Source organism: Felis catus, chromosome C2 (genome assembly GCF_018350175.1).
Source record: "Felis catus isolate Fca126 chromosome C2, F.catus_Fca126_mat1.0, whole genome shotgun sequence".
Taxonomy (NCBI): Eukaryota; Metazoa; Chordata; class Mammalia; order Carnivora; family Felidae; genus Felis; species Felis catus.
This window is the reverse complement of record NC_058376.1, coordinates 76,791,363-76,814,957: the sequence shown is the minus strand read 5'-3', so window position 1 is coordinate 76,814,957 and position 23,595 is coordinate 76,791,363. Positions and strand designations below refer to the sequence as shown.

The following is a 23,595-nucleotide window of genomic DNA, read 5'->3' as shown; positions in this document are numbered from 1 at the left end:
TATTATATTTTTTAAAGTACAACAAAATGAGAACTGACAGATATTTGCTTAACATGGTGTGTACATATGTGTGTGTGTATATGTGAGTATTTATGTACACCTCAGCCCAAAGCCTCTATCTTACCTAATGGTGACATATATGGGAAGTTTTACTAAAGCGAGGAATAGGAAAACCACACCCATCATTTCTACTATAATTTAGAAATGCCTTTAGACAAGAGAAAACATTTACAGACATAAGAATTGGAAAGAAAAAAGTAAAATTATTTTTATTTACAAATGAGAAACTGGAAAACAAAGATAATCAATGGAAAAACTACCACAACAAAACCCTTTTGATTAAAATGCAAAGTGCATAAATACAGAAAGCTAATAGTACTTCTATATTACCAGCAGAGGTCAGATAGAAGATAGACCTCATTTATAATTGCATTAAAATAGGAATGTACCTAGGCATACAGTTAGCAAAGAAAGCTCCTTCCTCAGCCATAAAAAAAGAATGAAATCTTGCCATTCACAATGATGTGGATGGAGCTAGAGAGTATTATGCTGAGCAAAATAAATCAGTCAGAGAAAGATAAATACCATTTGCTATCACCAATATGCGGAATTTAAGAAACAAAACAAATGAATGTAGGGGGAAAAAGACAGAGGGAGAGAAACCAAGAAACAGACTCTTGACTGTAGAGAACAAATTGGTGGTTACCAGGGAGGGGGAAAGCAGTGGGGGGATGGGTGAAATAGGTGATGGGGATGAAGGAATGAAGGAGTATACTTGTTTTGATAAGAACCCGGTATTGTATGGAAGTGCTGAATCACTATATTGTACGCTTGAGACTAATTGTCCCCTATATTTCCACTAACTGGAATTTAAATAAAAATTTTAAAAATGTTCATATACGAGCATATATGAGGAAACCTCTGAGAATAATGCTGAAATGCAAACAGTGGATTGAACAAATGGAGGCTCACACTGTGTTACTGGCATCAAAAGACTCAAAAGCAGAAAAGATGGCAGCTCTTCTTAAGTTAAATTGCAAACTTAACCTAACTGCAATAAAAAATACCATCAGGGTTCTTTTTGGATCTAAAGAAATTGATTACAAAATTAATTAGAAAAAAATTAGAAACTAGCATAGACAGAAAAATGCCAAAGAAAGAAGAAAGAAGAGCCCTACTAAATATTTTAATATTTTCCTTTCTTTACAGTAGTATAGTAATAGCCCATGGATAGACCAAAGATAAAACCACCACCAAAACAACAAAAACAGAACAGAAATTCAAGAAATAGACACTAACTTTATTTAAAAAGCAGCCTCACATATTACTGAGTGAAAGGATAGATTCTGATAAATGACTTGGAGATATGGAAAAAAGAGATAAAACTGATCCCTTCTCAAACCATACATTATGATAAATTCTAAAGGAATCAGAAATTTAAGTGAGAAAACAGATGAATCCATATAAGTACTGGAAGCAAACATTGGTGAGTTCTGTTCAGAGATAAAGTGTTCCAAATTCTGATGCAAAATCCAGAAAATCTCAGGAAAAAAAATAAGGAAAAACTAGATACATTTGATGTTTACATTTTTTTAAGTTTCCATGGCTACAGGTATCATAAAGCAAAGTAAAAAGAAAAATAATAAATTAGAGAAATGCTTATAAGTTACATCAAAGTGTTAACAACTTTATTATATATAAAGAACTTTTAAAAATTGAGAGGAAAAAGAACAATGCTCAAGAATGAGGTAAAAATAGTTCCTGAAAAAACAGATGTAAATGATGCAAATCACATGAAAAGATGCCACCCATTATCATAAGAAAAAGGCATATTAAAACTTTACTGATATACTCTTCTTGTGCGTATTAAATTGGCAAAAATCCACTGAAGAGACAGAATAGTTTTGCTTCTAGATCCTCCTAGTAGGTAGATTTTCAGGAAATATGAAAGACAGAGGAATCACTTGAGACACACAACAGGGATGAAAACAGCAAAAGTCAGATTATAGGAAACTGCAAGACAATCCAGTTTCTCTGGTAAATAAATTACATGGTTTTGAAGAAAAAAAAAAAGAGACAGAGGTGAAAGAGGATCCTAAAGATTAAAGCAGAATAAGACATTTATTAACCAGTCTCAATTTGGGGGAGTACTGATTCAAATAAATGATTTGTTTAAAAAATAATTTATGTGAGAAACAATTGTGAATGTGAGCAGGCACTACTTGATGATTTTAAGTAATTATTGCATACTTTTCAATATGAAAATGGTACTGCAGTTACATTAAAAGTGAGAGAGATTCTCATTTAAAAATTTGATTGAAAGTATTTATCTTAGAATCACTAAATTCTACTCCTGAAACCAATATTACACTATAAAAAAAGTACTTATTTTGGATTTGCTTCAAAATAGTACAGGAATGAGAACCGAACAGATGAAACGAGATTTGCCTAATTCTGATTGTTGATTTAGACTGAGAGATACTTGGGAACTTACTATACTATTCTATTTGGCCAATGTCTAAAATATCCCACGATAAATTGAAGGAAAAAAGACTACACAGTGCAAGAAATAGCAGATTATATCTGGCAAAAGAATAAATAAATTCATCATATGAGAAGACTAAGGAAATGACTTCAGAATGTCAAAAGATAGATAACAGAATGAGAAATTGTAACCTATAAATTAACCTAATGGGAGTGTAGGGGGACAAAATAGAACAGAAACAATCACTATTTAAGGACACGGTGGGTGTTTTTCAAGAATTGTCCAGAAATGCTAAAAAAAAAAAAAGATTTTTCATATTTAGCAATAATAAACTTTGAAATAACTAGTACTGCTGTTGAAAGATTAAGTGGATTAAGAACAATTATTCTGTTAAGAGAGACTCATGTACGATATGGTTTACAGGCTTGAACATTCAGAGCATGTTCTTGGGAGGGCTCAATAGCATGGTGTGGGCTCAATATCAGATAGAGATAAGGAAGAGGATAAGAAATGAAATTGGGAAAGAGATTTGGGGCTACTCAGGGATGCTGTGTTCAAAATGTAATGCAAAATCCATATAAACTTATAAGGTATCTCTGAAGCTAGATTGTGAAGGTCTTATCCACTGAAATCCAGAAAGGATTTTAGCAACTGATGATCTTACATGGTCAAAAATCATAATTATCTATTTTCTTTTTTTCTACCTTTCTCTTCACTTCTAACTACTTCCAGATGTTGGAAATGGGTTAAGTAGAACTAATACATTTGCACAAGAGTTTCCCCATGAGCTTGAAAAGTTGAGGATCTCCCTTAATCTAGTCATTTTACCTTGTTTCATACCTGGAATTAAAATCAGAGACAAGACTTTACTCTATGGCATAGCAACAAAGGTGACCTTCAATGTCAGGAGTGTTTTATGTAGAATTTATTTAGGGGGCGCCTGGGTGGCTCAGTCGGCTAAGTGTCCGTCTGACTTCCGCTCAAGTCATGATCTCCTAGTTCACAAGTTCAAGTTCCACATCGGGCTCTGTACTGACAGCTTGGATCCTGGAGCCTGCTTCAGATTCTGTGTCTCCCTCTCTCTCTACCCCACCCCCACTCATGCTCTCTTTCTCTCTCTCAAAAATAAACATTAGAAAATTTTAAAAAATTATTTAGAATGACCTATACACATTAACAATTTTCCTATAGATGTAATTTATTTATGCATTTTATAATTTTTTTCAATAGTTGATGTCTTAGTCTTTCAAATGAAATTCAAAAGGCACATCTTGTGAGGTTTTTTCAGGATTTATTTTTTTAGTAGGAATTCCTGCTCTTAGTCTCAAAGTAAATATTAAATTTGTCTCATATATTAGAACGGTGGAAAATAATGGGAAATAAGTAATAGCTCGTGCATAAAATATTTATCTACACCTTCTTAAATTTTAAAAGAAAAATAATTTTAGATTTTTTCAAAGTGTAATGATAACTGAAGATTAAAGATTAAAATTTTCAATCATCTGGGGTGCCTGGGTGGTTCAGTCTGTTAAGTGTCTAACTTTGGCTCAGGTCATGATCTCACGCTTGGTTCATGAGTTCAAGCCCCACGTGGGGCTCTCTGCTGTCAGCACAGCACTACTTGAAATGATTGTTTCCCTCTCTTTTGCCCCTCCTCTGCTCGTGCTCTCACTTTCGAAAATAAATAAGCATTTAAAAAGTAAAATAAAATAAATTTTTCAATCATCCATTACAAAAATCATTGCTATCATTGAAATATGTATAATAAAGTGACAGGGAAAAATGAATATTTTCACATATTTAGTATAAAAAGACACAGTTCAGAGTTTTGCAACTATTTTATAAAAAGAAAATCCATAAAAATTATAGTAATTTTGCTTGGGAGGCCACATATAAGGTTAATTGCTGGTCTTTTGTTGTGTTTGATACAATAGCTTTGGTCCATTAATCCAAGTAGCTTTAACCACTTCATTATTTATTTTTGAAGCTTTCACAAAATTGTGAATTAGCATATTATTTTAACACACTTTCTTGTTGCTTATAAACCCTTGTGGTTTTCATGTGTATGTATCAAGATTCTTTCCTCTGAAGCATGCATTCTCTACCTTCTCATGTTCACCCAGAGAAGGACATAGGTATGAGATCTATTTTCATACGGTAGCCCCAAGATTTCATTCATTACTTAATCCAGAGATTCATAAACTTTTTTGGGTGATGGGCCACTTTGGTAGTTTGGTGAAACCTATGGACTCCTTCTCAGAATATTGTTTTTAAGTGGATAGTATTTGTAAGAGTTCAAAGGTTACCATACATAGAATCAGAATTACCAGAAAAATGTAAAAGTAATTAGTAATATAACAACATATAGGCTTATTTGTTAACATATAAAATAAGTTGCTTTAGAGACAAGTCTAAAAAACAACAATCATTTCAAGTAGTGCTGAACATAAAAGCAATTTCAAAGTTTCTACAATGGCTGAAGTATGATCTGCATGTATCTGTGATTTCTATTTGTGACAAAGGTCTAGGTATTGTGATTTGTTCCCTGCATTCTTATTCATATTTTATTTTTTTTTAATTTTTTTTAATGTTTATTTTTGAGACAGAGAGAGACAGAGCATGAGCAGGGGAGGGGCAGAGAGAGAGGGAGACACAGACTCTGAAACAGGCTCCAGGCTCTGAGCTGTCAGCACAGAGCCCAACGCGGGGCTTGAACTCACGAACTGTGAGATCATGACCTGAGCCGAAGTCGGATGCTTAACCCACAGAGCCACCCAGGCGCCCCTCTTATTCATATTTTAACAAGAGGGTAATGAAACTGAAGATGTAACATTTTCCAACATCTATGGATCCCTGAATTATATTGGTGTATGACTCCATATTTAAAAACTGACTTTCAGGCATATGACATGTATTACTTTATTCTCAATTATTGTAAAATATTTATAAAAGAACAGTTTTAAATTCTGCTTATGAAAAACTTCATAAGAGATGGAAATGGAAGGGTAAATGAATGATTGGGGGGAAACAAAAACAATCAGGAAAAGTCAAACAGAACAATGTCTATGTCAGATCATATTAAAATGAAGCAAAGAAACTATTGGTTCTATTTTGTATGATGCTTAACTTTTTTTCCACCTGAACTTGACACCAGCTTCATTTTCAGATGGATGTGCAAATTACTTTAATTCTCAGGGCAAAGTTAATTATGCTTTGAAGACCAAAGTATTTTCCTAATTCAGTTCATTTGTTTAAAGCCTGAAGTTAATGAATGGTTTTCTCATTTATGCAAGTAAAACAAAGCAGCTATGATTATATCCCTGGCAAAATAGCATCTACTGTCTGACCCTTTAATAGAAGATATACTAAAATTGGCCTGGAATTTCTCTAAATTCCTCACTCCTTCACACAATGCTGAGAATACCTTGTGGGAAAAAAAACCAATACTAATACTCTGCATTTACTTATTATAAACATTTTTACAACTGTTATTGCTTGCATTCTCTCATTAATATTTTGAGGTCAGCAAAGCAAATAATGTTATTGGGTCAGTCAGAGTTTCTGGAGGAAACAGGCAGCATATGTAAAGTAGGAAAATTGAAGAAGGGTTTGCTCACAAGACTTTTTACAAAAGACTGAGTATAGAGGAATCATAATGGATTTATACACTGGTCTGAAGACCATACAGATGGGTTGAAAGAATCAGTGACCTTCAGTCAGAGGGAAGTGACCTTGCAAGGCAGGGGAAATTATCCTGACCTCACTTCCAGTCTCTTTACAACACTACCCATTGCCTACCCCAAACCAAACCCAGAGAGCAAAGGAATTTTTATGTGATCCAAAGAGGTTAACCTCCCGGACTGGATGTCAAACGAGACAAGGCAGAGATTGACTCTGGCAAGCAGACAGAAGATACCCAGCGTAATTATACATATTGTACAGATCCAGGTCAATAAACTTTGCTCCAGTACACTGCTATTATAACCACTTAATTCAAAGAGAAGGACTCCATGGGACAAACTCAGAAAAAACATTTTCATTCCCACCCACATGCACCTACCACCCATTCAGTAGGAGTAGTTTCGTACCACTTGGATAAAAACAAAGGAAGTGCTACAACTCTACTGGTCCCAATGAAATAATAAGAAAAAAACCCTGGTTACTTTTATTAGAAAAACAACCATATTTCAGTCATTTAAATAACTATTCTTATGTCTTAGCCTGAATTATAAATATGATTGAAGATTCTCCTGTCCCCAGCTTAGGCCCCATTCGTGCTGTAAAGCTGCAGTGGGAAGGGGGTTGCTCGTCATCAGTTTATCCTCACCACTTCCCCTACTACAGTGGAATGCCTTCTGCCTCCCCAGTCTTAGGGATGGCAATGCAGAGAGATAAAGAAAAATCTGATGTGACTGATACTATCATGACCTGGCTTTATTACTCTCTGGCCTCGGTAAATGCTCAAAGTTGATTTTTGTTAGGTCATCACTTAACTCCCTCTGGGAACATTGATATAGACACCCTTGCTTCCTGCAATGTCTCTCCCCTGCAGGTCAGTTTGCCCCTCATCCTCATCGTCCTTTTTCAGCCTCTTCATTTAACACCACCACCAGCCTCCTACTGAGGTCACCTGACCCATCACCTCTGGCAGCAAGCCCCTCAGGGAAGATGCCTCTTATAATTAACCTTGGCCAACTCTACCCACTACTTTCTCTGCATCTCCACCACAGAAAACCCATGCCCTTGATTCCAGTCACTGAAACTGAAGCTGTCCTTATAGAACCATCTCTTCATTTCTGCCTGGAGCAAACTGTCACAGATTCTTGCTCCTTAGATTTCACTGACATCGTTCTCTCAGGCCTGCCTGCTTCCACGGGCTTATGTCAAGCTAAGTTGCTTTCTTGAAGCCTGCCCTCTATAAGAGGAGGGAAAAAAACACTTCTCCAATAACTCACTCCACAGAAATTCTCCTTCCTCACCTGTTCTATCTCAGTCCTTTTACTGGATTCAAGTTGGGAAAATCAGTTTGTAGGAAACCCCTTTACAAATACTGCATGAGTCTAGCATTTCACTTTGGAATGCAAGAGGAAATACTTGCCACCTACTTCTGTTTTTCCCTCAGCTTTTTGAGGCCACTGCTGAAACTGAGATAGAAAAAAAAATTTAACATTCTGGTATATGTTGGGTTTTTTTCCAACCCCTATAATACCCTAAGAAGATATTATTATCCCCATTTTCTTTGCATATTTTCAGGGAGACAAAATGATTTTCCTGAGATTACCAGCTGGAACACTAGATTGTTTAACTCCAAGTCTAATGAATTTCTAGGTAAGCAGCAGCTTCTGATGAAGAAATTGAATTTCTGCATGAAAAAGGCACATTTCCAAGGCCCAGAACAGCAAGGTTCACTTACAATGTACACATTAAATAAATAGTTTTAGAAAAATTTTGCCAATGATATATGAGTTTCTATCCTGAGCCAGACATAAAATCAGACTATGGTTGAGAATAGCAACTGTGGTTTCATTTTGTCAGATACGGTTGCCCTTCTTGATGATAGTCCCAAAGATTAAAGATAACCTAACGCTTCATTTTCCTTCCTAATTAATTGCAAAACAGTACTACAGACCTAGGCCAACCTGGATCTCATAATTTTTGCTATTTCTTTCCAGCTCTTATTTGGTGATGCCCAAAGAAGGTAATTCAAGATGGGCTCCATTTCAGAGTGAGAAACACAGGAAAATGATGCAGAGTATGGTGCCCTATTTGCATGCTTCCTTCCTCCTAATTGAAAAGCCTGGCTATACAATAGGAAATGCTCTCATCAAAATGATCTGGGGCCATTTTCCTCATAACTGTTATATCACTGCAGCTCAACACCACAGATTGAGACAGTCCCTTTGGCCTTTGCTCCCTGGTCTAACGCATATATTTAAAATATTTTCTCCAAAGTGCCAATAATTGATTCTATGTATAGATTTTGATATGTATATCACCCACTCTCCCCAAGAAAGAGAATCCTGGAACACATTTTTGTGTAAACCTATTTGCTGGGTTGAAGTTCCAAAAGCTTCATTAGACCCTCAAAGAGGTTTGTTAGCCAAGCAAATGAAGGTCCTCTCTGCCTTGGCCTAGTACTTTACAGCAGTTTCCAAATCAAGCATGCCTGTGTTACTTTACAGTGACTTCAGTCTTATTTATTCCAGTGCTCATGGTGTGTTTCCAAACACCTCTTCATACACCCATTCCCTGGGATAATACTTCGAAGGTGACATTATGTGTAGTCAGTGCCATCATCATAAATTTAACGGAATCCATTTAAAATTGAATTACCACTTTGAAATAGAATTCCAAAAGTCATACATCAACTTTCTGCTAAGCAAAGTAGCACCCTCTTCCATCCTCCTAAACATATCCCATTTATTAAGCCTCAGACTTCCATGTAGAGGACTCTAGTTAAGGAAACACTGGCTTCTTGTCCCCCCCTCCCCCTTGATCCACTGCTTCCAGAAGAGAAAGTAGCCATTTACCTAATAGGCCAATTTTTGAGGAGGAATTGAGAAGGCTCAGTTAATCCCCTTTCTTCCTGTTGTAACTAGATAACCATGACTAGTTATATAAATCTGTCGGATCCAAGGAGGAAATAAATATAAAGAAGCCCTTTCACAAGCAGGTATAAAGGCACATCCTATATTCAGCTTGATCACTGGTACAAATGACATTTTGAAATCCATGCATTGATCATATCTTATTTCTCTACTATTTCTGAATGTGGACTCCGGATGTTATGTATTAGCCCCTAAAAGCTACATCATCATTCACTGGTTGTGGTCCTTCATCCTAATATTCTGGAATCTGAATTTAAAAGACCAATTGCCTGTTTTAAACATGACTCTGTGGACGTTGATGATTTCCCTTTTCATTCTTTACAAGGCTTTGCCGAGTCCTTCATTTCAGTCTGTCCTCCCACATCAGGCCTTCCAAGTTTGTATAGTTATATATGTCCCCCTATAATCATTTCTATTTTCGTATGTACATATGTAATTTCTAACCCCAATGTAAGGCTCAGACTCATGACCTTGAGATCAAGAGTGGCATGCTTTTCTGACTGAGTCAGCCAGGCACCCCCTCCTATAGTAATTTATTAATCCTATACCTTAATTTTAAATTGTGATAGCCAAGATTGCAGAATTCAGGGGCCACCGTTTGTTTATTGTTTCCATGTGCTCTGTAAATTGTCCTGGAACCCCTAAATTGGATGTGATCTCTTGTAGAATGCCAGAGCACTTTGAATCTCACTGTAAGATTTCTGTTGCTATGCAGACAAGTTGCCCAAAACATAGCAGCTTAAGACATTCATAAACATTTATGTTCTTGCATAGTTTCTGTGCATCAGAAATCTAGAAAAATTTGCATGAATGCATCTGGTTCAAGGTCTCTCCAAAGGTTACAGTGAAGAAGTTGGCCAGGGCTGCAGTCATCTGGAGGCTATACCATGGCTGGATTATCCATTTCCAAAAGGACCCACTCAACATGGCTGGTGGCAGGAAGTCTTAGTTCCTCACTGGTGGTTGGCAGGAGGCTTTAGTTCATTGCCACATAAACCTTTCTATAGGGCTGAGTGTCCTTAGGAAATGGCAGATGGCTTCCCTAGTGTGAGAGCCAACAAAGCAGGGCAGAAGCTATAATATTTTTATGATGTAGCTTTGGATGTCACACATTAATCACAATATGCTGTTGGTTACAGAAGTCAACCCTTCTCAGTATGGAAAGAGATGGCATTATGGTAGCATTATTGGGGTTCATGTTGGAGCTTGGCTACTATATTCATCTAAACTTTATAATGTAGTAATTTCATTCTATGTTTTACTAATCTAAATTACTGAATTATTTAAAAGAACATCCCCTGTTAGCCATTACTATATCCTTCCTTTTTGCATATTACTCAAAGTTGCTGGAGTGGCAGGTACTTCTTTATAGGGCCTAGCATTTTGTTTTGCTTTTAAGATGTACCAGTTAATCAGGGGCACCTGGGTGGCTCAGTCAGTTAAGCATCCAACTTCAGGTCAGGTCATGATCTTGCAGTTAGTGAGTTTGAGCTCTGCGTTGGGCTCTGTGGTGACAACTCACATCCTGAAGCCTGCTTCAGCTTCTTTGCCTCCCTCTCCCTCTCTCTCCCTCTCTCCCTGTCTCTCTTTCTTTCTGCCCCTTCCCCTCTCACATTCTGTCTCTGTCTCTCTCTCTCTCTCTCACTCTCTCACAAATAAACATATAAAAAATTAAAAAATAAATAAAAAGATATATCAGCAAATCAGACTGTTGTTTTTAGGGATCATTCTCCACACTGATTCTTGTTTCTTTTCTTGAGACTCAAAATCATAAGCAGGATCAGTAAATGCTGTCAACAATTGGGGGGAAATGTTTAAGTTCACATGAAACAACTATTAAAGTCAATGAAGGTCCAGTTCACAAAATAAGCCTTAAAATTTTAAGGCCTTGGTTATCAAATGGAACACATTTTCCTATCATGGTGTAATTAAATAACAATAGGATAACCAAAAATGAAGGTGCAAACCTGTTGCTATGAGAATACCCTTATCTGATCACCAATTTCATGAGAATAGCATTATCTGATCACCAATACAGATATGGAGAGAACAAGAAAAAATTATAGGACAACCTCATTAATGACTGTAGATACAAATTTCTACCAAAAACTTCAGCAAAACAATCCCAGTAATGTATTAAAAAGACAATACAGCATTGTCATGTTGGATTCATCATAAAAATACAATGTAAGGTTGATTTGCTTTGGAAAGACAATTAACACAGTTAATAGGGGTGCCTTGGTGGCTCAGTTCAACAACTGGCTCTTGATTTCAGCTCAGGTCATGATCCTGGAGCCATGGGATCAAGCCCCATGTTGGGTTCCACACTGAGCATGGAACCTTCTTAAGATTCATTCTCTCTTTCTCTCTCTTTCTCTCTCTCTCTCTCAAAACAAACAAACAAACAAATAAACAAAAAATAGTTAACAGATTGAAGAGGGAAAGCCACATCACCCAATAGGTGCATGAAAACGCTTAATGAAAGTAAACATCTATTCATGATCAAAAGCACTGGTAAACTGATAATAGAAATATAAGGAAACTTTTTAACCAAGTAAGGGACACCTGTTGAAAAACCTACAGCACATATTTTTATATGGTGTCACAACAACAATTCCAATAAACTATGAAACGTCTTTACGGAGAAAATTAAAAAATTATTGAGAAGGCATGAAAGATAACCTTAGTAAAAGATTTTAGATAGTAAGATTCAATATCATAAAAATTTTAATTCTCTCCAAACTTATTTATACATTAGATGCAATAAAATTCTAGGTAAAACTGCAGAAGAAATTTCCATGAAACTTAAGCTGAATCTAACACATAAATAATTGGTCATGAATAAAAAAAAATGACCTTTGTCTCCTTCCATAAATAAAAAATAATTTCAAAAGCATTAAAACATAAATGCGAAAGAACTACAAAAAGATTGTAGGATGAAATAGGAGAATACCTTCATAACATTAGAGTGGAGTCATTAATAAAAAGTAAAAATCTTGATAAATTTAAAAACAACATTAAAGATTTTCATAAAAGACACAATAAAGACTAATCACAATTGAGAAAGGATATTTGCATCTGACAAAATCTAATATTCTGAGTAGTTGTAACCCTCCTACAAATCAGTATTTAAAAGAAAAACTAACCAATAGGAAACAGGCAACAGACTTGAACAGACACTTCCAAGAGAAGAAATCCAAATAGCCAATAAACAAATGAAAAGGCAAGAAACTTATTCAAAGGAAGCAAATTAAAACCACAATGAGATATAATTACAGATACATCAGAATGGCAAAACTGAAAGTCTGACAATGCAAGGGTTGTCCTAGATTTGAAACAATAGGAACTGTCATACATGGCTCTTAGGTATGTAAATTGCTATAACAACTTTGGAACAGTCTGGTACTATGTAATATAATTAAGTACAGGCACAGCTGACAATTCTACTTCTAAAAATATACTTAGAGAAATCCTTAAGTTTACATTAAAGTCATCTATAAGAAAATTTTCAGCTGACTAGTACATAATGACAAAAAACATAACTCAATTTTCTGTCTATGATAGAATATCTAAATAAACTGTTGTATGTATTAATTAGTATAATAAAATATTATACAATAGTGAAAATAAACTGCATGTATCAACATGGACAAATATTAAAACACAAAATATTTGCTGAAAGAAGAAGCATTCATATGTTATTTCTTTAAATAAAATTTTAGAACCATCCTCATTAAACAAGAGAGTTTTGAATAATACATACAGATTATAAGGAAAAGCAAGAGAATTATTAGACCAAAATTCAGTCTATAGATTACCTCTGGGACTGAACCATGAAAGATATTCCGTGTGGAAGCAGGAACACTGGGGAATTCAAGGCCGGTTATATTGTTTCTTAATTTGGTGCCAACAGGAATGTTCGTTGTATTTTTCTTTAAACTGAACATAGATAAATTTATAGACTATTTTGTATGTGTGAAGTGATTCGCGATAAAAAGTTTAAATACAAGTTTTCTAACTGCTGTTTTAGAGTGTAAAAAATTTTTCAGAAAGTGAATTATCAAAGAATGTAAATGTTTAAAAAATCCTATTTTATACAGGAAGTATATTTCAATGTGAAATTTAGGTTGTATTTAAAATGACCAATCCATTCTCTTTGTATTAGTTTGGCAGGTATTTTGTATCCTTAAACTATATCAGAATCTTTTAGAATGGAAAAAGGTAGACTAGATAAACCATGTCATACCATTATTTTGTCACAAGAGGGACTAGGTAGTCAGAAAGTACAGTTTTCCCTTTGGTCTTAAGAACACTTATTTATCTTACTATTTATGTTTTACACACTGTTTGTTCCTGTAAGTGTATGTGTCATAGAGTGTAGTACTTGGACATATTTTTCTTATCAGCAAAAATGTTAAGATAAATACTAGCTTGCCATTTTACTTCTAAATGGATGGAGACTGTGTAGAAGTTACTTAACTTACTGAGCTATGATCATGTTGTTGGTTTATCTGCTTTATGGCAATAATTGTTTTCATTTGTATTATTGCTAAAAACTGTAAATACTGCATGGTTTTTCATATATATTTATTTTATTTATTTTTCTTATTTGATTTCAAGGTACATGTGAGCATTTGAAACGTATCCCAAATTTTAGAAAATGAATCAAAGTAATTACAGATCTATGGCTAGAACAAAAACATTCTTATACTCTTGGCCAGGGGTTTTCAAACTCTGCTCTAAGCAGCCTTACGTGGTTCTGGAAGCTCTTTCAGGGGCCACCATATATGGAGAAGGGGCACTTCTTTACTGAGAGTGTTCTTCACTTAACATTCTAGGCATTGATCTCTTTTATAAAGCTTTTATTTGTAGAAATGGTAAACTACAGATTGTTTGAAAACCAGTGGGCAGGACTTATAGGAAAGAATAGTAGAATCGCTTAAAATGTGTAAAATGATTTCAGGTGTGTTACCTCATTAGCTTTTTTCAAGTAAAATGTGAGCTTTAACAGCTAATGCATGTCATATTCACCACTCTATATCCAGTGCAGAGAACAAATACATATGGTTGTGCATAAATCAATAAAATATTACTTAACAAATAAGTATGTTAAATAAATAACCAGGCTGGGAAGATAGACAGAGCAAGAAGTATCTAAATTTTATCAAAAAGGAAAGACAAGCTCAGAATGACAACAGTCTTACAAATGCTCACACCATCAATAAGTAGAAGAATCAAATAGAATCTGAGTCTTTCATGTCCTGGTTGCTAATCAAATCTTGGGAAAAGGATGGAAGGAAAGCATATGGAATGAGGAAAGAAGGAAGGAAAAAAAAATATTTTTCTTTCCACCATTCTACAGCTGCCTCCTATTTGCTTGAGCAGAAAAAGATCAACTGTGGTAAAGAAAGAAAAAAAATCCTCTTTACATTTATTGGACCTTTATTTTTGAAAAAAAATGCCTTGGTACTATGAACCAATAAATGTTCTGTTCTAATTTATAATGATGCATAGATTGTCATGTTTTCTTTTAAAAAAGCAGAAGCAGGGGCGCCTGGGTGGCTCAGTCGGTTAAGCTTCCAGACCTTGATTTCCACTCAGGTCACGATCTCACTCTTCGTAAGATAGAGCCCCACAATGGACTCCTCTCCCTGCTCATGCGCGACTCTCTCTCTCTCTCTTTAAAAATAAATAAATTTTTAAAAATAAATTAAAAAATTAAAAAGCAGAAGTGTTACTTTTCCTGCCACCATCCATCCCACAGGTGCTCTGGGAGGTCAGTTCACATGTGTGGCACTACTCTTTTTCCCAGCTGTCGTTTCCTTCCCCTTCTCAACCAGTCCTTTAAACACCTGGAAGGGGTTGGTTTCTCACTTCCTCTTCTTATTTGTCTGGGACTTCTGAGCACTCTCCTTGACCCTGAGATGGCTTCTCTCTTACCCTTTTCCTGGAGTTATGGTGGGGTAGTCAGTAAAAGAACTGAAGGGTTCAAAGAGTAAAAATTGCATCAGTCTAATTGTTTTATATATATATAAACAAATTGCCCTTAGACATAACTCTAAATCAGACAAACATATTCCTATTTTATTGCTATGGTAATGACTTACCTTAAACTTCTGGACTTAAAACAACACAAATTTATTATCTTATAATTCTATAGGTCAGAAGTCCTATACAACAGTCCCCATATGTCATTCTATACCACTTTTCTGTCTCCTTTTCAGTTAAGTGTAGCCATATGATTGATTGCTAGCCACTGTGTAGCCTCTCAATCTCTCCCTGATAGCTGCTCTGTGCTCTCTTTTGCCCAATCTGCCAGCTGGATACAGAAGTCAAGAGGTCAGCAGTCCACACTCCTTGGAGACGATAGTGGAGAATTCATTTCCTGCTTATTCAGGTTGTTGGCAGAATTCAGTTCATTTTGGTTGTAGGACTGAGGTTCTCATTTTCTTCTGAGAACTTCTAAAGGTCACAGCATTCCTTGATTCTTGATCCTTTCCTTCATCATCAATGCCAGGAGTGGTGGGTTAAGTCCTTCTCAGTTTGCAGCCCTCTGACCCACTCTTCTTCAATCATCTTCCACTTTTAAAGAGGCTAGACCACATTGGGCCTACCCAGAAAATCCAGAATAATTCTCTCATCTCAAGGTCCTTATTAATCATATCTGCAAAGTCTCTGTTGCTATGTAAGGTGACATAGATTCTGTGGGTTATGGTGTGAACATCTTTGAGGAGGTCTTGTTCTTACTACCACAAGGAAAATAATTGCTTAAAATAAAAGTCTATAAATTTACTTATATGAATAAAACAAAATAAAAAAGAGACATTTTCTTTTTTCAACAGTAATTATTTATAATTACATCAGAATACCTAAAGTCCAGCTGATATACATAATTTCCCTATGATGCTTTATCATTAATTTTATGCTAATTTGACAGATAACATGTTTCCTCATTGATTATCAAGTCAAAAAATACGTAGCCAATGTAGTGTCAAGAAATCCAGAAGTACAAATGATAGACACCTCTTAAGAAGGTATGTTTAAAAATATTTTTTAATGTTTATTATTTTTGAGAGAGAGAATGAGTGGGGAGGAGGCAGAGGGAGGGAGACACAGAATCTGAAGCAGGCTCCAGGCTCTGAGCTGCCAGCACAGATCCTGACGTGGGGTTGGAACTCACTAACTGTGAGATCATAACGTGATCTGAAGTCGAACACTAAACCAACTGAGCCACCCAGAAGTCCCTTAAGAAGGTATGTTTTTTAGAAATCTGAAGAATAGAGGCAGAGGTATGTCTAGGTTAAGGATAAGCACTAAATATGTTTTTTTCAGCTTTCTCCCCACTGAGCAAACTGTTGTCTAGCAGACAGCCTTATAAAGATCATACAAACAATGCTACCTGCATTGACTAGCAAAACTAAGGGCCAACTTGGAAATGAAGATGAATGTTAATCAACAGAAAAGAAGGCTGAATTAGGTAAAAACAAAAAAACAAAAAAAAAACCATAACATGGCGTCATTCTTACAATATCATTTGAGAATAGATCCATATCAGGTTCAATGCCCATTTTTATCATCTTTGTCTACACAGTACAAAGCATAGTACCTGGCTTCTACAAAGCATTAGGTAAATATTAATTACCACCAAATTTATTTTTTTTAATTTTTTTTCAACGTTTATTTATTTTTGGGGGGGACAGAGAGAGACAGAGCATGAACGGGGGAGGGGCAGAGAGAGAGGGAGACACAGAATCGGAAACAGGCTCCAGGCTCGGAGCCATCAGCCCAGAGCCCGACGCAGGGCTCGAACTCACAGACCGCGAGATTGTGATCTGGCTGAAGTCGGACGCTTAACCGACTGCGCCACCCAGGCGCCCCTAATTACCACCAAATTTATTGTTTTAATTACAATCAAGCAGTGTTTATACAATGTTCTATATGTAAGACACAGCAATAAAAATCCCCTGTGTTTCCATTATTCTCTATACTTTTCAGAGTTTTTAAATAAATTATTTACCTAATAGTGATATGAGGAATGCTGATAAGGTAAAAATTTGGCATCAATAAAAATGAGAGATTTTTCTTCTCATTTTTATTAAATCATTACCCATCTGTGAGTACTTAGTTATAGGTTTTCGAAAGCAAAGGCTGTGTCTGATTTATCAATCCCAAGACAGCCACAAAAATAACCTTATATATAGTAGTTACATGATCAATGATAATAGGAAAAAATAATAGATATTGAAATTTTCATTAATTTTTGGTGTTTAAATTGTGTAGTATATATTGACAATATAATGCAAATAATTAGAATAGAAGCTGTTCAAAATGTTCTGAACAAATCTTTTTAACTCTTTAAGCTGTTGAAAATTGGTTAAGTTGTCTCTATCTTCATTAGGAAGACTCAAAACTTCTCACAGCTCCATGGCCAGTGAAAGTCATGTACTGAGCATTCTGAGACCTCCCCATTAGGATTTTGATTTGATAGAACTAAAGCATGGCAATAACAAATCAAATTAAGATGTTTCTTCTTTCTAAAGAGAGAATTGATAGAACGTACAAGCTAGAAGATCTCTTGTAGGATTTTTAAACTTTATTTTAAATTTTTTATCTATTTATTTATTTATTTATTTATATTAATATGTATTTTTGGAGAGACAGAGTGTGAGTGGGGAAGGGACAGAGAGAGGGAGAGGGAGACACAGAATCTGAAACAGGCTCCAGGCTCTGAGCTGTCAGCACAGAGCCCGATACAGGGCTCAAACTCGGGAACGGCAAGATCATGCCCTAGGCTGAAGTCGGACACTTAAGCAACTGAGCCACCCAGGTGCCCCTAAATTTTATTGTAATAATGAAGCTTTTTTTTTTTCAAACAGTATTTGGCACAGAGACTATGTAACAGACATAGACCATTGTGTACCAAGTATGTCTGGGTAAAATCTGAGGGAAGACAAGAGAGATGCACTTCACATTCAATGTTGGCATCAGCACTTTTTCCTCTCCCACTACCATTTTTCCCTTGAAGAACCATTTTGAGGCAGAGATTGGGGAAAACAACTGACAGACTTCAATCTTCTTCTATTATCAAACGAATACACCAAGATTTGAAGAGAGGAAGGGACTTACCCAAGCTAAACACCTAGCAAATTGATATGCTAATAAGACCCAACTCTCAACTGCACTGTTTGGTTTGGATAAGTCATTTAATTTCTCTAAGCTTCTGATTCCTCAGATGTGACATGGAGGTAGGTATACCCACTTTAACAGATGTTAAAAGGATAAGAGATAGTGTCTGGCATATAGTGGGCACTGATGAAAGGTAACTATCATATGTATGCCCACTCCCAAAGACAGTGCCCAGATCTGCAAGAAATAAAGGAGCAAAAGTCATTAATTAATAACTTGGACTTCAGCTTAGAAATGTTCTACGTGGTTTATTACAGGAAAGTAGTAGATCATCCAAAAAGGCGATTTGGTATCCCTGTGGATCGGATTGGTGGAAACCGTCTCTCAAATTCCAGAGGCTAATTGATTCCAACTGTGAGTACCATTTGACAAAGTAACAATATATGCAGGCTTCTGATTAATGTTTTGCCATGGGCTAATTGATTCAGTTGATTTATAAATTGCCCTTTTGATTTCCTAGGTTATAAAATAACTTTTTCAACATTTCTGTACTCAATAATATATTGATGCTAAATAACTTAAATGACATTAAAGAAGCAAAAGAATGTCCGAGATATATTTCACCATAAAAAAGATTCAGTTATTCTCCCAGATTCTTTTTTTTTTTTTAATTTTTTTTTCAACGTTTATTTATTTTTGGGACAGAGAGAGACAGAGCATGAACGGGGGAGGGGCAGAGAGAGAGGGACACACAGAATCGGAAACAGACTCCAGGCTCTGAGCCATCAGCCCAGAGCCTGACGCGGGGCTCGAACTCACGGACGGCGAGATCGTGACCTGGCTGAAGTCGGACGCTTAACCGACTGCGCCACCCAGGCGCCCCAATTCTCCCAGATTCTTATATAACTATTGAGTATTCATATGTGAACAATGGTTAAAATTCTAATTGATGTAATAAATCACCTTCACATGTACACAACTGTGTGCTAATCCCTCTATTATGAAGAAGACACATTTCAGTGACACACACCATTTTGTTGCCAATAACTACATTCCCAGAATTATAACATGGAACATAGGAGAGCGAATGATGTAGCAGAAAGAGTATAGGCACGGAATCAGAGCACCTAATCAAAATCCTGGTTCTGTCATCATTCATTATCTTGTTTCCATGAAGATACCTTATTTCTCTATGTCTTGTACACTTAGATAATAACACGGTGATTGTATTGTGATACATAGTGTGGTGTTGTGAATATTAAATTAGATGCATATAGTAGTTTAGAATGTATTGGACACATAGTACATGCAAGTGATAACACCTTAGATTATAGTTCTGAAAATTTACTCTGCACTAGACCCTATACTTAGTGCTGTCCACACATAGCTTCATTTAATCATCATGTTCCATAAAGTAGGTCCTATTACTCTCTCCAGTGCCTTGAGAAACAGTACAGTATAAGGGGTAAAACTGCCAGCTAGAGAGGTCAGTTTTGTAGTCAAATCCTAATTCATCTATCTGTTAGCTGTGGGATCTTGTTGAAATTCTGAAATCCCCCTCCGTAAAATGAGGATAATAATAAGTTCTATCACATTACATTGTGCAGAGGACTAAATCTGATATACAATATACATTTAGAATAAAGTCTGACATGTAGTAGTCAACAATAATAATATTATTATTATTACAAATAAGTAAAAAGCTTAGATATATTAATTAATTCACAATGCCATATAGCTAGTAAGTGATGTAAGTAGAATTCAAATCCAGAAAACTTAAATTCTAAGCTTATATTTTAATAAGTATATTTAGTCATACATATTATATGTTTTAAACAGTAAATTTTAAACATAAAATCTAGGCAATATGTTTTTTCCCAGGAAAGGCTACAGAGAATGCATCCTCTCTCCCAAGCAGGTAAGACAACCTGGAACTGTTTGACAATTTCAAGCTACAGAAGAGAAAACTCTGCTTTTTATTTCTCTCAAGATGATGCTTAAACCAAATCTGCAAAGTCCCCAAGAGCATCACATTAGCCCTGAACCTCTCAACTTGAATCATGCCTGTTTTTTCTCTTTGTCAAATGCTCTAAACCACAATGAGAAGTCAATATTTTACTTCAACTTTCTTATTCTCAGAATGACTTAGTTAAAAGAATCTTTTTTTGTCCACAGAGCTCTTGATCAATGAAGTTATGAAGTTACTGAATGTCCACAAATACTGGGGGGCGTGGGGATGCTTAATGAATACTGTGATGAACAGTGCGTTTTGAGCAGTAGCATCTTCAAAACATAGATCAGACTTTCTTTACATCTAGAGATATACCAAGTATGGTCACTCTTTAAGATTGTTAAAAATCACCACCTTATATCTGAGAAAGATCTAACTAATTGCTATTACAAACCAAGTAACTCCTTGAAATCAGGATCACAATCCTCCAGTTTCTTGATGTATTGATAACATTATGACACTGAGATTAAAACTTTGATCAGTTTCCACCTGTTCTCTATCACCTTGGACATCCCATTTGGTATCTCTGAATTAAGCCAAAACAGGTTATGATAAGAAAAAAAATCATTCAGGAAACTCATTTCCATATAATTTCATATGAAGTTTTAGACCATATAAACTCCAGAGAGCTACTAAACTATCAAAAGGTAGTTGAATTAATATAATGTCTCCCGAATCACTATGGGTGAAATCCAAATTAATATATTATGTCCTTCATTTAATAGGTTTTGTTGAGTATCATGAAAATCACTGTCCTTGTTATTAAAGTTTCACGATGGTATATCACAGAAGAATAGGTTTAGAATAAAACTTAACATCATATATTTTCTTTTTCTCTTTTGTCAATCATTGCAAGTGCACCTGCTCAACCATTAGGTTTCTATTTATTATTTCCTGCCATGATCACCAGGATTTCTCAGATGCTTTTTTACTTCCTCATGTGAAGTTTTATGTTTTATGGTTTATGAATAATAAAAAACATAAAAATAGATTTCTAATTTCCATTTAACTTTTCAAAACAATTTTTGGTATATTATTTCTTATTGGTACAATATTTTTTGGATTAAGTACTAAGAGATTCAAGAATATAAGGTCTATTTTAACCCAATCCTTTTGTTTTGTTTTGTTTTTAACAAATGAGGACATTGGGTCTGTGAGAGGAAATTGATTTGCTCAAAATTGTACAGGCTCTCAGACAGAGCAAGGTCCAGGACTCAGGTCTCCAGACTTCTAGACCAAAGTTCTCTTCATCACCTATAAGGTCCTCAGGGTATAATTGTCATTGTTGGATGCCAATTTCTCTGGTTATACATTTCTAAAACAAACAGAAGCAGTATGTCTGACTGTGAAAATCTTTGTTCCGCTTCTGTAGGAGTTAATGTAGGCTCTTTTAGACCAGGTTTATTTGTGGGTTTTCACCTTCTGCGTTTCACTGTAAGTGTTCACACTAAAAGTGAAACTGGTTCTAATTGTGGAAGTTTTGCTTATTATTTTGAGTTTAGGTCTAGATACAGCTGCTTTATGTTACCTAGTTTGCAGAACAAATGCTAACCTCTTCTCTGCTATATTTTGGAAAGGAAGATAATCTGGTATTTGCACAATGTCTTCCTCAAGTCATTAACATATTGGACCAAAATTTTGAGTTTTGAGTTTTTTATAGCCTTCTGCTCTAAACAACTTAAATTCAGAGAGGTGTTTTCTCTAAATGCAGTTAGCAAGTTCTAGGCCATTGAAATCAGGGTGCCTTCCTGATCAAATTTGGTAGAAATTTGGTAGATTATGCTACCCCTTGCTGCCATATGCACTAAGACTTTTAAGAATGTAAGGCACATGTTGCTTTATTATACTGACAATTTTTTTATTTTAAAACAATTTTGACACACTATCATTCAAATATACTGACAGAACTCTCAAAGAGCAGAAATGCCATGTTTAAATTCCAGTATTATGATTGTTCCCCTTTGAGCAAAATATACAACAATTATCAATATGTTATCATAGCAATAAACAGGAAGTAGTAGTCAGACTTTCTTTATCTTTCTTATATATGTCATGGCAACATCCTTGAACCAAGATTGAAAATGGAAAAGAAATAAAATAGAGCAGGTACCCAAAGAAAGGAATTGTGGCTTGAGAATAAGCACCTAGTTTATACGTTGAAGATATTCTTCCTAATGCATTTTGATCTGTAATTATAATTTTGTGTTATTGTCTTTGCAATAAAAATATGTCCTAGAAATAAAAGGTGTAATGAAACATCATGTAGTTTTAGTTCTTTTCAAGCGAAGTTGATGGTATTCCCCTTATCTATGGAGTTCTCGTAGCTTTAACAATTTCAATTTTTGTTTTTGCAGACACAACTTCCCTGGGTGAAATCACAGAAACATGGAAGATGCTTCAGTGAAGTTCTTTACACTCCTTAATGATTAAACTTTTAAGGAACTGATCTTCTGCAAATCCTTTCCACAGTTTGAACTTCAGTCCATCACATCACAGTATTGTTACAGCTTTAATTAAATTATGCAGACCACTTCAATGTATGGATATTTTTTAAATATACATTTTAGCCAACAGGAATGGCTACCTAGCCCCAAACTTTACTTTTGTAAGAAACAATGAAAAAACACAATACAGTGAAATACTTTCTATATTCCCACTTAACATTTATCCAGTTGAAGAATAATAACTGAAGACTGATTTGTTTCTGTAAAACTTAGGTAGGATCTATTTGTTCATTATTGAGGAACATGGAAAGACAATATTGTATATGTTCTGTTATTTTTTCTTCTCTTTTATCCTTTTCCTGGGAGCCTCTTTGGAAATGATAATGAGATTAGGCTTCTCTTAATGTATTCAAATTACAGTCAGGTTCAACCAAATAAAGCACAGCCTCAGTTCCAGAAATAAAAGATGTGTAAGCAAGGAAAGAAAAAAAAAACAAACAGTAATTAAGCCCATCAATTTTATTATTCCAAAGAACTGAAAAAAAAAATACCTGCAGGTCAGGGCATATTGACAGAATTAGGAAGTGAAGGATATTAATCATTTATCAGGTTTGGACATCTCATGGTGCCTAACCACTTTCTCTAAATTACAACTGGTAGGAGGCGCCTGGGTGGCTCAGTCAGTTAAGCATCAGACTTTGGCTCAGGTCATGATCTCGCGGTCTGGGAGGTCATGATCTCGTGGTCTGTGAGTTCCAGCCCCACACTGGGCTCTGTGCTGATAGCTCAGAGCCTGGAGCCTGCTGTGGATTCTGTGTCTCCTTCTCTCTCTTCTCTACCCCACTCATGCTCTCTCTATTTCTCAAAAATAAATAAACATTAAAAAACTGTTTAGTTACAGGGGCGCCTGGGTGGCTCAGT

The 23,595-nt window shown here is 35.5% G+C and overlaps 1 protein-coding gene across 5 annotated transcripts in view; it reads left to right on the top strand.

The window, feature by feature from the left end:
• OSTN (osteocrin) overlaps positions 1-22,676 on the top strand; it is a 232,773-nt gene extending 210,097 nt beyond the window's left edge. For 4 of the 5 annotated variants that reach the window (XM_023260307.2, XM_045037142.1, XM_045037140.1 and 1 more), the window contains 3 exons: positions 18,537-18,633; positions 20,101-20,137; positions 22,585-22,676. In XM_023260307.2, the coding sequence (XP_023116075.1) occupies positions 18,537-18,621 (85 nt within the window). In that variant the 3' untranslated portion in view covers positions 18,622-18,633; positions 20,101-20,137; positions 22,585-22,676. The remainder of the gene's footprint in view (positions 1-18,536; positions 18,634-20,100; positions 20,138-22,584) is intronic. The other variant, XM_045037139.1, reaches the window with a different exon arrangement.
• Positions 22,677-23,595: the final 919 nt, after the last annotated feature.